This window comes from Trachurus trachurus (assembly GCF_905171665.1).
Source record: "Trachurus trachurus genome assembly, chromosome: 6".
NCBI lineage: Eukaryota > Metazoa > Chordata > Actinopteri > Carangiformes > Carangidae > Trachurus > Trachurus trachurus.
Genome location: NC_139897.1, coordinates 4,259,624 through 4,274,315, shown reverse-complemented (window position 1 = coordinate 4,274,315; position 14,692 = coordinate 4,259,624). Strand labels below are relative to the sequence as shown.

General features: G+C 43.9%; 1 protein-coding gene across 1 annotated transcript; it reads left to right on the top strand.

The window, feature by feature from the left end:
- Positions 1-1,588: 1,588 nt before the first annotated feature.
- has3 (hyaluronan synthase 3) lies at positions 1,589-13,035 on the top strand. Its single transcript, XM_083973683.1, has 5 exons — positions 1,589-1,856; positions 7,350-7,443; positions 7,544-8,094; positions 9,792-9,893; positions 10,044-13,035. Exons 2-5 carry the CDS (start codon positions 7,350-7,352, stop codon positions 10,971-10,973), a joined length of 1,677 nt encoding a protein of 558 aa, XP_083829809.1. The 5' UTR covers positions 1,589-1,856; the 3' UTR covers positions 10,974-13,035.
- Positions 13,036-14,692: the final 1,657 nt, after the last annotated feature.

Below are 14,692 nucleotides of genomic sequence, written 5' to 3'. Positions count from 1 at the left end.
TAGGAAGCACACTGCAAAAAGAAAACATACAATAAATCAGGAAACAGAAATTGAGTTCAATCCAGGAACAATGTAAACAAACCAAACCTGAAAGAATCTGAATTCATCAGCGCGAGTGGAAGACGGTCCTCAACCTTGTCTGAACAGTATGAATACAACATTGTGTGCTCTGCAGGAATGGTAGTGATGTATTTGCCCAAATGAATAGCAAACGCTTCCTGACAGGATGTTGGGTCGACCACTCATTATTACGTTGTTGAGATCTGGGAGGTGTGAGCTTCTGTGACCTACAATTACCCATAACACCCTCCTTCCTGCGTAGCTTCACTAAGATGATCTTCATTGCAACATAATTACAGCTTGATAAATGATACTACCATGTTGCATTATGGGAATTGCCAGCTCAAGCATTTTTGAATCTTCCTAGAGACTCTGCTGAGTCTTCTTCTTTCTAACTCTTTTCTGAGAGTGCAACAAGACATGAGCTGATTTATTCCTTTCAGATATTCAGATATCCTTTCACCGAGTGATCTCTGGTGGTCCGCCTCAAAGCCTTTAATATGTCAGTTTCCCCCTTGTGAGATGGAAAGAGAGGGGAGGGGGTGAGCTGAAGCCATGACAGGTCGGTTACAGTAATTACATTTATTTCTCACCATGTGTCACAGTCAAGGACCCTGAGATGCTCACAGCTCTGTGAGTCACTTCAGCCTTGTTTCCTGATGGGAGTTTGTTTTAATGAAGTGCTGTCTATTACTTGACTTGAATGAAATGTGTTTGAGTGGCTTTGGCAGCTGTATATCGATTCTCAGGCAGACTGCAATTTGTCTGAGGCTGCCAGCCTAGCGTGGTCATGGAACCTGCAGGATGTCAGCAGCTCAGCCGAGGCAGCGGGAGAAAGGAGGGAGGGAGGGAAGGTAAATAAGCCCATAAAGGATGCTTTGAGTCAGGCGGAGAGAGAGGAGGAGAGGGGGCTCCAGTCAAACAGTCCCCTGGCTTGTTGGAGGCTGGCTGCATTGCAGAGAGATAGGGAGCTAGCTGGGGTGTTCAGGGAGGGGAGGAGGGAGGAGGGGGGCAGGCAGGGAGGAAAAGAGGGGGGCTAAAGGAGCCAGAGAGAGGAGCTGTGGAGGAGAAGCTCAGCAGTGTTGGTCTGCCAGCAGCCGGCCGAGCAGGACAGCGTGACAGAGGGAGAGGAGGATTCAGGCTCTGCTGCAAACGAGAGGAGCTGATACTGCAGAACGGGACAGAGGGGAAGGTGGTGACGAAACCCGGGGATGATTCACTGAAAAGGACAAAGGACAAATTAGATTTAAGGACGAGGCCAAGATCAAGCTTTGGCCCCTCCATCTTCTACCGGCACTATCGATTTGGCCCCGGGCTCATGGTAGAAATCAAGACGCAGGATGGAGAGCACCAGAGAGCAGACGAGCCGCAGCCCCCAACCTGTGATCTACAGATGTAAGACTGCCCCAGCATCAGCTGCTGGCTGAGCACCTCTGATCACATCACAGCTGGGGGGGTGTTTGTGGGGGGGGGTGGGGGGGCTTCATGCCCTGGAATAGTCCTGGTAGACCAAGGGAGGAGGTAGAGGTGGAGGAGGAGCAGGCAGCAGGAGGCTGGCCCAGAGAAGTGGTGGAGGGTGGTGGTTTAGGCTGCCTGCTGTATTTTTGTATGTGGGAGCTCCTGAATTAAGCAAGCAAGCTGGAATAAAGATGTAGTGTGAGCTGGTGGAAGGAGGGGGACGGAACAAGAAGTGTGCTGTGCTGAGGAGAGGGCTGGACGTCCTGGATCGACGGACGGACCAGGCGGACGGAGATCTGAGGGGAAGACGAAGACGGAGGGTCCACTGGGTCAGGAAGGTAAAGGCTTTAATAATACGCTTTCCTAAGAGACTGTGTCCTCAGGATGTGACCCCCCCCCCCCTCCTCTTACCTCCACCCCACAGGAGCAGAGAGATGAAACATTTGCTTCTTTTTCTGCTTCTCACTTAACTAAGTTGAGGATTAAATTGAAATTGAAGTGAATGCTCCATGTTTGGCTGCGAGGTGTAACGCTTTGGGAGAAGAGAATGAATGAAAGTATTCACAAGTGAGAACAGAAATGTTGAACAGGGACAGAGGCTGAGGGGAAAGTTTTAGAAAATTTGGGACTGAGCAAACCTTAAAGCTTAGTAAGACGTTACAGAACAAAGACTTGAGTGTGTTCAGGCTTGTGTGGTAAATGTGGTAGAAAAATTATTTTTTCTGCCTGACGCCTTGTGTATGTGTGTCAGTGTGTTTGTGAGTGTGAGTGAGTGAGTTAAACACTTGAGCAGGACGACAGAAGTTCAGACCTGCTGCTCATTTCCACATTAACTGCAACAGGATTAGGTGTGTATCTTTGCTCCCTCGCTGTGTATGAACATTATCACTGTGTTGCCTCTGGCGTCAGCTGCATGTGCTGCTTTTTCCCTGTGTGTGTATGTGTGTGTGTGTGTGTGGACGGAGGGCAGACGGTGACCGTTAGGAAACAGACGACAGGAACGCCTCAGTGTGGCCGTTTGAAAGTCTCTGGCATCTCCAAAGAAAATGCTTTTCTGTTTGATTTTCCATGGCATCACTGCCGTGCTGGACCTGTCAGAGTCTGGTGACGCTCCACACTGAACCTGCTGCTGTTTGACAGGCTGCTGGTGCATAGTGAGACGCCACCGTCTGATCCAGTCACACAGGATGAGGGAGCACAGTCAGGTGATTGAATAAGAGGAAAATCAACCACAGAGATAAGATTAAAGCAAAGAAATTACACTTTCTTCACCTTACTCATTAAAACTTATTTATTATTTCAACACAAACCACTGGTCAGTGAGATTTTTTTCTTCAGTTAGAAAATGCAGTAAATTTTAAAAAGGTTTTAAAAATGGACTCATAATTAGGATTTTTCCCCCTAATCTCATCTCTGCTCATTGTTGTTCCACAGAACTGGATGACTGTGAAACAATAATAGAATAAAATGTGAATGGATAACGAATAACAATAACTCTGCATTTGCATCAGCTAACTATTAAGCTAATTAGCCAACTATTAATAGCCTAGGCTTTGCATTAGAATTGGATTCACACAGGACACATACAACTGTGTTGGTACTGTAGGGTCTGAGTTTGAACCCTGCTGGGCCTCTGGTTTCTCTGTGTGGAGTCTGATGCTCTGGGTTAATGGAGGTTACCATGGAGACACTGATCTGAAGGTTGTTTTTTCTCAATGTGTCGGCCTCAAAGACACTTATCACTCAGACTTTACAGAGACACTTTAAACTGTTGTTCTGGTTTCACCTTTTGGTTGAGACCAATGTTCAGATAAGTCTTGTCCACGGAGAGGATTCATCCTCTGGTGAGTCTGAATAATGCAGCAAATTTCATGTCCAGTAGTTTATGACTCAGGGATTTTGGTGTTGGCATTGTGAAGACACATGATTCACATTGAACTGAATGTCAGGTTTTTAAATGAGGAGTGTTAGATATGAATGGAGGAAGCTGCCCTGGCTCCACCTCAGCAGCAGGTTGTGTGTCACACAGTTCAAGCAGGACTTTCCTCTGTGTTTGTGCTGAGTGATCGTCCTGTGGCCACCGCTAAACACCAAACAACTTTATTAGATTTTCGCCCTCTAGTGGCAAATTACTCTAAGACCTGCTTTTACACATTGAGCTGCTTGTCTCCCTCATCGCTATGTCAGCACAAGGTTTATCCATGTTTCACAACATATCTCTGTGATGTGAGTTTTCTCTTCTCAGCCTTGCCCTTGACTCGTCTTATACCAGAGTCAGTGCTGCATCACACACACACACACACGCACACACGCACACACACACACACACACACACACACACACACACACACACACACACACACACACACACACACACACACACACACACACACACACACACACACACACACACATTGAAGTATGTTTATTCAGAGCCTGTTGTCTCATGTTCACACCAGAGTTTATGGTGCAGTGGTGAACTTCAGTCCTTGAGAAACTTGTTTTTTCTTTGATTAGTTGTGTAACAATTTTATAATCGATTCTGTTGTTTATAGACAAACTGTTCTTATTAAACAAATAAACAAAACAAATAAGCATGTACCTCTGTACTTTGAGCTGTCCGGATAAACATGTACCTGATCATCTGATCCTATCATCAGTGTGTCCAGTCTCTTCAGACTCTCTGTGGTTGAAAGATACTGCACTACAGCAAGACTCTGAATCTCTATGATGATCATTGCTGACTATTGCTGGTTGTTCATTCTAATTTGATGCTATTCTGTAAAAAAAAAATCTTTAAATCTCAGTGAGACTTATTGATGTCTTTACTTCCTGACCATAGAGCAAACGTTTTGCCTGTACACACCCAGGACATCACCAGGCTATAAACTTATTCTTTTTACATTCTCAAGGTAGTTTAGACTCACAGCCAATTAATACAGTACACATAGTTTTAACCTCTAATGAACCATTATGAATTGTACTGTAGAGTAAATGTGTGTGTGAAAAAAATACTCCGCTGCCTCCAAGTGGTGAAAAAACAAAAACAAATCAATGCGATTGCAACACAAAACTCTCAAATTTCGCCATTTATTTACATACAAGGACAGAGCACATTACAGTAATCCACACATGTATCTGGCTAATGCTCAGCTCCTTTGGTAAGATGTTGTGACACCAGTGAAATGTAACACAAGCAACTAAAGAGAAGCAGAGGCAGAGCAAAGTGTCGGGGGATCAAATATTTTTAGTCTTGGACTGATTTTAAATGTAGGACACTCGTGTTGTCTCTCCTCCGACCCATTTGTCTTGTGGACTCTGTGCCAGCTGCATCTCCAAAGTGATTCCTGCCCCAGGATCAGGTCTGCCTCTTGACCTCAGACCTCCACCTGGCCATATTTGATACGTTACTGAACCTGAGCTTCATTGTAAAATGATGGCAACAAATAAAGAAAAACTGAGCGCATGTTACTGTCCAGTGGATTATCCTCATGTTTCCTGATTTCCCTCCACCCCTCTCTTCCTCTTGCTCACCTAAACTCCCTGCTCATCAGTCAAAACACTCTTTTCTTATGAGTGTCAGCAGTAAATATTATTATTGATGGCTGATGTCTTTTGACCGAGATGTTGATCACCAAGGATTAGCTCCAGATTAGTCGTCTGATAGTTGGATGGATGACGATGTTTGAGTTGTGGCTCCAGACAGAATCATCATTATACTGCGCAGTAAATTGATGTGAAAGTTTTTGTTTTCATTTTAGTCACTTAAACACTAACTTATCACTCTGTTGATGTGTTACCGTCAGTATAACACAGCAGACAGACCTTGGGGGTAATTGCACACACCCCCCTCTCCCAAGTCCCAGACTAATCCCAGCTCCCAACATGCCAACAGCCCCTTCTGGTGACTGTGGCCCTCTAATCAAACAGTCAACAGTTACTGTTCTGCTTGTTATGTGGCCTGTGGCCCCCGGGGCATCCAGGCCACACCACCTCAGCATGCTGCTATAATCCACTGTACAACACACACACACAAAGCAGAACATCTTTTGTCTGTGACCCTCAGCAGCAGATACAGGATCCATATTCATATCCAGTATGGACATATGATCTGGTGTCACTCCTTGTATTTAAGAAATAGTCCCTTCTCTTGCCAGTGTGTTGTGTAGATTTCCCAGAGATATTTCATTTAAATCCTTTAGTAACAATGTTTTTGAGTAAAAGATGAACAAACCACAGTCTCCTCTCTTGTATCAACGTGGACGTACAGATCACTGATTTTTCAAACCTCGATTTAAAAGACCAGACAATTTGATGAAAATTGTAAATTGGCTAAACAAGTTTTATATTTTACTTTATGTGGACTTTTCCTTGTGATATTCTTCTTTACACTGAGCCTGAATGCAGCTGGTATCAGCAGAGTAGTCAAACCAGGTAATAACACAAAGCAGTAAAGGAGAGAATAGAGATTTCTTCAAAATTAGGGCAACTATCAGTGGGAGGTTCTGGGTTTGAGATTATCCTAAAGAACCTGGTGTGATGACACATGAGAACAATGCTTGAGAAAAAAAAGTTTTGTGCGTGTTCCAAAATCTCTATTTACAAAAACCTCCCCTGTCTGTCTGTGTCTGGACACCACAGTGAGTGATTCAGTACCAGGATGTAAACCTGTACATCAGAGCTGAGCTGAGGGGAACAATATAAATATGAGTCTGTCTCTCCTGAGCGGGGCTGGCCAGGTGAGGGTGGTGGTGGTGGTGGTGGTGGTGGTGGTGGGGAGGTCATTTCATGAATGAAAGGGCAGGATTGTTCCTCCATTGAACTGGTCCTGAGCACTGGCCAAATCTTGGCTGGTCTTTATTTAGAGCTATTAACTCAGAGGCAAGAAGGGAGTGCTGGAGGGGCTGATGGGAGGAGGAGGAGGAGGGGGAGGACTGAGGGAGAAAGATGAAGAGAGAGGAGCAGATGTTCAGGAAGTGTTTGATCGCCCCCTCTTTCACTTTAACTGATTGGATGTCAATTAAAAGACTCTAAGTATCTAACAACATATTATTCTCCAGTGTAGTCGTTTCCAAAATAACAGTAACAGCCCTATTCGTGATATTACCCACACTGATAATGTCTTCTCCCAAAAAGTAGCAGCTGCATAAATAACATCAAAAATAGCATATATATATAATATAACAACCGTTATTTGTGATTAGTGCCATTGGTGAGAGTTGATACATGGCTGCATGATACAGATCTGGACATATGACGATACACAAAAGAAGAGAGGTGAGAGTTGTTAAAGGTGTGAACCCTTGTCTTTGAGACTGATGCGTAATGTGTTTGTCTTTGGAACAGCTTCAATTACTCTGTAAACTGTAAACTGTTTTCTTGTCTGTAACAACATCTATGTCACGTCTGTCCGTCCTGGGTGAGGGATCCCTCCTCTGTTGCTCACCCTGAGGTTTCTCCGATTTTTCCCTGTTAAAAGGGTTTTCCATGGAGTTTTTCCTCAGTCGATGTGAGGGTCTAAGGACAGAGGATGTTGCTACGATGCCATGTAAAGCCCTTTGAGACAAACTGTTTGTAAAAACGGGCTATACAAATAAAATTGCCTTGCCTTGCCCTTCATGTTCATTCCTATTCAGGCTCCACATGTGTGTTAACTGAGGTCAAAGCCAAGCCAATATACCCGCTTGTAATTCATTTCTTCCCTTTCTCTTCTCCGTGTCTTCTCCCCTACCCTGCCCTCTCTCCCTCTGTGACCTTTGTCCTCCTTCTTTCGCTCTTTCTCTCTACCTCCCCTGTACCTGACCCCTATCACATCCTCCTCCGCCCCCCAGATGCCCTCTCACTGCAGGAACACGCTGAACATCGTGGTGACCACCCTCTTCGCTGCAGTGGTCCTCTTCACCATCCTGCTGGCCTACGTCACAGGTCCACTTGCGGATTTCATATAGTGAAACATGTACATGTGTCAATAGAAGTGATTACCATGTGTGTTTTACTCACTCCACTGTGTTTCTTTGTAATGAAGGCTACCAGTTCATCCACACTGAACAGCACCACCTGTCCTTCGGCCTCTATGGTGCCTTCCTCTCCCTCCACCTCTTCCTTCAGAGCCTCTTTGCCTTCCTGGAGCATCGGCGCATGAGGAGCCCCGCCCGGCCTCAGCACCTCCGTCGCTCTGTGGCCCTCTGCATCGCCGCCTACCAGGAGGACCCGGACTACCTGAGGAAGTGCTTGCGCAGCATCCGCAGAATCTCCTTCCCTGGGCTGAAGGTGGTGCTTGTGGTGGATGGGAACCGGCCAGAGGATCGCTACATGATGGACATTTTCCAGGAGGTGATGGGTGGCGCGGACCAGGCCGGCAGTCTGGTGTGGAAGGGGAACTACCACAGTGATGGGAGTGGAGGAGAAGGTGTTGGCGGTGGAGGGAGGAGCACAGTGCACATGGAGGAGGCAGCACGAGTTGCTCGGCTGGTTAGAGGTTGTCGCTACTCCTGCATCATGCAAGAGTGGGGAGGGAAAAGAGAGGTGATGTACACTGCCTTTAAAGCACTGGGGGACAGTGTGGACTATATGCAGGTAAGAGGCTTAGACATTAAACTATAAATATACATAAACAGCTGCACTGAGAGTTTACAGAAAAGGATTAGGACAATTTTACACAATGGACATTTGATGATGATGATGTCAGTGCTCTTGAGCATGAGGCTATGTGTTCAGCATCCCCTCTAACTTGATGTACTTCCTTTATAAACATGAACCTTCATTTAGTCTGTGTTGTTAGAGCCTTTCACCATTTCACAACCTCCATACAGTGATCAGATGTTTTGTCTTCCACGGCCACCACTCTGTATTCATCTACATTCATCTGATGTAAACAGAACTAAAAGAGAAAAGTATTCCTAAGTAAAACCTTTTAGATGCTAAAAATAGCATTAGCATAAGATAAGCTAGATAATTGCTAAAACTGCATTAAATACTACATAATAAATGTTCTTCCATGGATGAATATGTTTGAATCAATCGATGTTTTTTTTTTTGAACAAATGTGTTTATTGATATTTCAAGCTTTACATACTTAAACACACTTACAGAATTGTTCTTGTTAAAAGCTTTAAATAATTTTGTTCCATATCTGAGTAAAAAAGTAGAAAAGGCAAAAAATAGGAACAGCATGAACAGAGAACCAATCGGCAAGGTAGTTCCATATTCTTATGACAGTGTCAGAGGTCTGAAAGTTAAAATAAATGATTGAATTATTGATAATTATGTAAAAGTCAAATTGAGTAGAATTTCCATGGTGATTGATACTTATGAAATGAAATCATAACAAAAACAAAAATACACCCTTTTACTTTTGAGGATCCAGGCCTGTAGGTGTCTTTATGATGCTGAATCGTCTCGGTGTCCTGTAATGTTAGTCCAGTAATTAGTGGGTTCCACCTCCTCTTGAATAAGGCCACGTCAAAGTTGAGCTTTGCTGTTATTTTTTCCATTGTGTATACCCTGAGAAGTCGTTCTTTCCATTGATCAACGGTCGGGGGTAATGGCTTACACCAGGACATAGTTATCATCTTTTTTGCCACCATTATGAGGACTTTGAGTAGGTACATTTTTTCTTTACATAAAAAGTCACAGGGAAGCACTCCAAGAACAAAGATCAGCGGATCATCCCTTATACTAATTTATAAAATGTTAGAAAGTTCCGTCCGGATCCCCTCCCAGTACATTTTCAGTTTAGGACAATCCCAGAAAATGTGTGTTTGTCCGCATTGTCTCCAGCAAAGATTTGTCTTTGTTTGTCAAATAAAGATTAAAGATAATAAATGGAGTTTTGAAAAAGCGGAGATTCACTTTCCATATTAATTCTTTCCATGTGGGGCTGCTGGTCAGTTTTTGACCATTCTATCAATTTATGTTTTAAACATCTTATTTAAAAATTTTGGCCCCAGTCTGACCCTCTGTTTAAAGAGTTCACTTGTTTGCACTCTAAACTAATGGAGCTGTGCTGGATTTACAGCTGACTTTTCACAGCCAGCTGTTGCACGTGTGCCCTCTGCAGCAGTGCTGGGGGTCAAAGGTCATGTTGCTGACCCAGCCATGCACAGCTCCAGTGAACCAGCTGGGATCTCCATCAGCAGTTTCTCATTTCTCTCATAGATCAGCACCAACACCTGCAACCTTAGTTTGACCAGTACCTGTAAATGGCTCAATCTGTGTGAGACCCCTCAGCATTGTTACACCTCCCTTGTGTGTTTTTTGTCGTGTCTTTTCAGGTGTGTGATTCGGACACAGTTCTTGATCCAGCATGTACCATAGAAATGTTGAAGATCCTTGAGGAGGATCCGATGGTGGGAGGAGTCGGTGGGGATGTACAGGTGAGATGTGACACTAATAGCTGAGGGTTGAGAGGAATGTCTTAGGCCTGTCATTAGGGGTGACTGACAGCTCACTACAACATGTTGTATGCCAAAATTAACCCATGAGATTTTCATTTCCTTCCTTTCTTGGACTTCTCAAATCTCCAGATCCTCAACAAGTACGACTCATGGATCTCCTTCCTCAGCAGTGTGCGCTACTGGATGGCCTTCAACATCGAGCGAGCCTGCCAGTCCTACTTTGGATGTGTCCAGTGCATCAGCGGCCCCCTGGGGATGTACAGGAACTCCTTGCTCCAGCGCTTCCTGGAACCCTGGTACCACCAGACCTTCCTGGGCTCTAAGTGCAGCTTTGGTGATGACCGGCACCTTACCAATCGGGTGCTCAGCTTCGGCTATAAGACGAAATACACGGCACGATCACAGTGCCAAACTGAGACACCAACCCAGTATCTGCGTTGGCTCAACCAGCAGACGAGATGGAGCAAGTCCTACTTCCGTGAGTGGCTCTACAACGCCCTGTGGTTCCACAAGCACAGCCTCTGGATGACCTACGAGTCTGTGGTCACTGGCTTCTTCCCCTTCTTCTTGGTTGCCACTGTCATCCATCTCTTCTACCGTGGAAGGCTGTGGAACATCCTGCTCTTTTTATTGACGGTGCAGCTGGTTGGGATGGTGAAGGCCACCTACGCCTGTTTCCTGCGTGGCAGCTTGGTCATGATCTTCATGTCACTCTACTCTCTGATCTACATGTCCAGCTTGCTTCCTGCCAAAATATTTGCCCTGCTCACCATCAACAAGGCTGGATGGGGGACATCAGGCCGCAAGACGATCGTCGTCAACCTGATCGGCGCTGTGCCTGTCACAGTGTGGGCAATGGTGCTGCTTGGAGGAGTGGTGTATACAGTCTACTGTGAAACACAGGAGCCATTCAGTGAGACAGAGAAAGCTTTGCTGATCACAGGGACAATACTCTACGCCTGCTATTGGGTCATTCTGTTGGTGCTCTACCTTGCAATCATAGCCAAACGGTGTAACAAGAGGGAGGAACAGTATCACCTGCCATATGCAGAGGCATAAACCCGTTACCAGGGAGACTGGTAGGACGTTTACGCCACACTTTCACTGCAGTATGACTCTAGCAAGGTCTCTATTGACCTGTCCACTGCTAGAGTGATGAGCTGTGAACCAGGAACACACTCACATCTTCATCACTGGTGCTTAAGAAGGTGTGAATCTGCAATCTGAGCAGCAGGAAACAAATCCAGTTGGAGAAGACTCAGAGATGACTGGATCCATACAGCTCTCCCACTTATATCATTCTCAATGGTGCTTCAAAACCAAACCAAACAGAACTGACCCAGGTTACAGTGTTCACACACTGATGTGATAGTAACATGCCCAGAAGAACATTAGGTAGTTGATGGGCACAAGTTAAATATGAAACTGAAAGAATAAGAGAGGTCTTAGTTACTGGTTGGTCGATTTTTCATGTTCCTCGTTCGAATAAAGATGAGATCAGATCAAATACAACGTAACTGGGCTACTATCATAAACAACAATAGATAAATAGCAAGGAAATTCTCTTAGATTAGACAATGCACCCCTGTTTCAGACAGGAGCCACCCACAGATGGATTTGGATGCTAGAGTGCATCTGAAAGGTGTTCAGGTAAAAAGTAAATGGATGTACTGCCGCTGACTACAGAATCAAATGAAAACATGGTGGGGCATAAAGGAGTAGATGTAAATTTGTCAGCACAAGTTGAAAACGTGTCAACGTGAGTGTAAAGATGTCCTGATCTTGGTGCTTTATGAAAAACAACAACAGAAAAGTACTGAAGCAAAATAATGGGAAGACTTGGAGTATCATCCAACAAACACCCAGTACAGTAAGACAAATTTACCAAATTTAAAACTGTGATATACAAAATTTCAAATTGAAACCCTTTACACCACTTGTTAGTGAAACTGGATTCTGCAGATTGATGGTTTCCACTTGGCGTGCCCTAGGTAAAGGATTCTGAAATAGGATTTTATCCCCATCTTGTATAGTTTAGTTGCAAAGGGAAGACATGCAACAGAATTGGTACCATGACAGGGCAACATGTGAAAATTGTCTTCAGAGGGACTTCCTTGCACACTCTGAAAGGTTCCAGTTTTTAGGGAAACGTTGAGAGTATGAAAAGTTGTCTTGAGCCCGTGTCCTGCAGCTGGATGCAGTGGACCAGCCCTTAACTACTCTCATCAGCACAATCATCTACTCCAGCTGTGTTTAGTGTAGCAGCTGTGATCTACCAGACAATCTAACATATCTGAACATGTGACATGCAGTTGTATCTTTGGTGCTGCTGAGCAGTGTCAAATTACTAAACTTATCGTGGTCCAATTCTCAGCTTACACATGGGTCGTGGTTTCATTCAGAGGTTTTTTACAAGGTCACTTTTACATATTGTGAGGGTGTCAAATTATGTTTCTGTAACAGTAAAGTTTTACTACTGGACTCTACTCTCTTAACTGGACATATGTGTTGTTTTACATGAGGTGTAGACTTTGTTTCTTCATCCCATCAGCAGCAGAGTAAAGACTGAAAACCAAAGAGATTTCTCTGAAGTGAGAGCTTTACTTTCCCTCCGTTTGTTTTTTTCTTGTTTTCAAATGTTGTACGATTTTAGATTTGTCCACCTGTCCAGCATGAGAGCCATCAGCATTGTCTGTGTCCACACTGGTAGCTGTGGACATTTACTCTTAGTGCTATTTAAGTTATGTTAATGTTGTTTTATTTTGAGCGGGCTGTATGAGTTTAAACTTGAAAGTTCAACGAGGACACATACATTAAAGGGACTTTGTGTTTATAGGCTGTGTCTGCCTGGTGGTCACAGTGATGCAGGAGACTTTCTGCTGTTTCTCTCACTAGGCATCACAGGATGCTGGAACTTTCCTAGGTCATTAAAAATGCTTCCTGTTTTAGACACAGTCTTCTCATTCATGCCAAACACAGAATGTCTCCATGACTTAAATGACTGCTCTGACATTTTGCTCATGTACTTATAATATCCCAAGACTATCTTTTGTTCACTGTGTTGAACACTGTCCACTGTTCGCTTAAAAAGAGAGAAATACATTTCCTAGATTTAATTGAACCACAGCATCAGTGTTTTGATATTAAATACCCTCAGACTTCTTTTTGTTATAATCTCCCCTCCCTGTGTCAGTGGAAGTAGCCTAAACATGTAGCTGTGGAGCAGTAGCAGCTGCTGAACTGTGATCAGTTTGAATCTGAGACCACAGAGAGGCTTGAATGAGAGGTGACACCAGGGCAACCCAGAGAGTTGATGCTGTTGGAGGGGTTTATTTTAGTAAAGTCACCATGTCTGTTATAAATTGATTTAAAGAAAAACTGCAGAAGAACAAGGCCAACAATACCCACAATTATATTCTCCTCTCGTGTAAGCAGAAGACCTACACAACTTTTATTTTTTTTGTATTTGACCTTCATTTCACAGTTACAGTGGAGATGTAATGCAGATAAGCTGAATCAAACTAGGTTCGTTGTAGTTATATGATAGGCTACATGTGCAGCCCTGACACTGTGCAACTGCACTTGCCCAGAAAATTGTTACAATTACAAATGCTTTGGTTTTAAAATGATGGTTCAGGTTATTTGATATGAGGTTGTAGAGGAACTTATCTCCAGTAGATTCAGGTCAGCTCCCAGTTCAGAGAAGCAGCAGGAGCACCAGGACAGAAGCTGAGTGATGAACTGCTGTGGATGGAGTCAGCAGCAAAAAATGTTCTACCACATTACAAAGGACCAGCAGAACAAAAAAAGTTCATATCAGTTGAAATGTGCACTTTATTTAGAATATTCCCACCTATTTTTCTTGCCATCAAACAGCCCTTTATTTACAAACTATAGTTTGTGAACTGCTGTTTGGGTCGGACAGAGATAAACCTGTGAAAATTATCAAAATTAAATGTAGACTGTGAACTGATAAAATCCTTTTTTGTGGGTATTTCTAGATGACTACAATGTTTTTTACTGTCCCCGTCCACAGCAGCAACAACAACAAAAAAGAGAAAAAATAAAAACTCTTTGCTAGCACAAACTTTGTTTCCTGCAACAGTGGATATGTTTCTTATACCTCTCAAATGGGATGTTGGAACACTTCTCTCTTGTCTCTTGGGTTCTCCAAGTTGCTAAGGGGTTTAGACCTGGACTTATTGGTGACCACTTCAGAACCTCTCTAGCACTTTGACTTAAACTATCTATTGATGCTTTTGAAAGTAGGCTTTGGGTTATTAACCCATTTTGCTCCAGAACTCTTTGGTAGTCTTCAGATTTCATGATGCAGTGCTCATAGTTAAGGTGTCCAGTGCCCAAAGCAGCAAAGCAACCCAAAAATATCAGCCTAACTCTGCAATGTTTGACCACAGAGACTGTGCTCGTCTCTTTGAAGGCCTCATTTCATTTTCTGTAAACGGTACAATGATCTGCTCGGCCAAACAGCCCTATTCTGGTCTCATCTGTTCACAACGTGGTCTTGCAGAAAGAGGTTGGCTACCTCAGGTACATTTTGGCAGTCTGGCTTTTCCATGTCTCTGTGTCAGAAGTTGGGTCCTTCTGGGTCTCCTACCACAGTGTTTATCTGGGTGCTTTCCTACCAAGGATATTTTGTTAAAATCCTGCATCAATGTCTATCCACATCCAGAGAGGTTAGCCACCATCTCATGGGCTGTAATCTTCATTTGACGCTGCACATTGTCGATTACTAAAGATGGACTTGTAGCCTTAAGACT

Excerpts from the sequence above, each read along its gene's own strand:
- has3 (XM_083973683.1), top strand. The coding sequence starts at position 7,350 with ATGCCCTCTCACTGCAGGAACACGCTGAACATCGTGGTGACCACCCTC. Across the intron at positions 7,444-7,543 it reads CCTGCTGGCCTACGTCACAG|GCTACCAGTTCATCCACACT; the intron begins GTCCACTTGCGG and ends TTTGTAATGAAG. Across the intron at positions 8,095-9,791 it reads ACAGTGTGGACTATATGCAG|GTGTGTGATTCGGACACAGT; the intron begins GTAAGAGGCTTA and ends GTGTCTTTTCAG.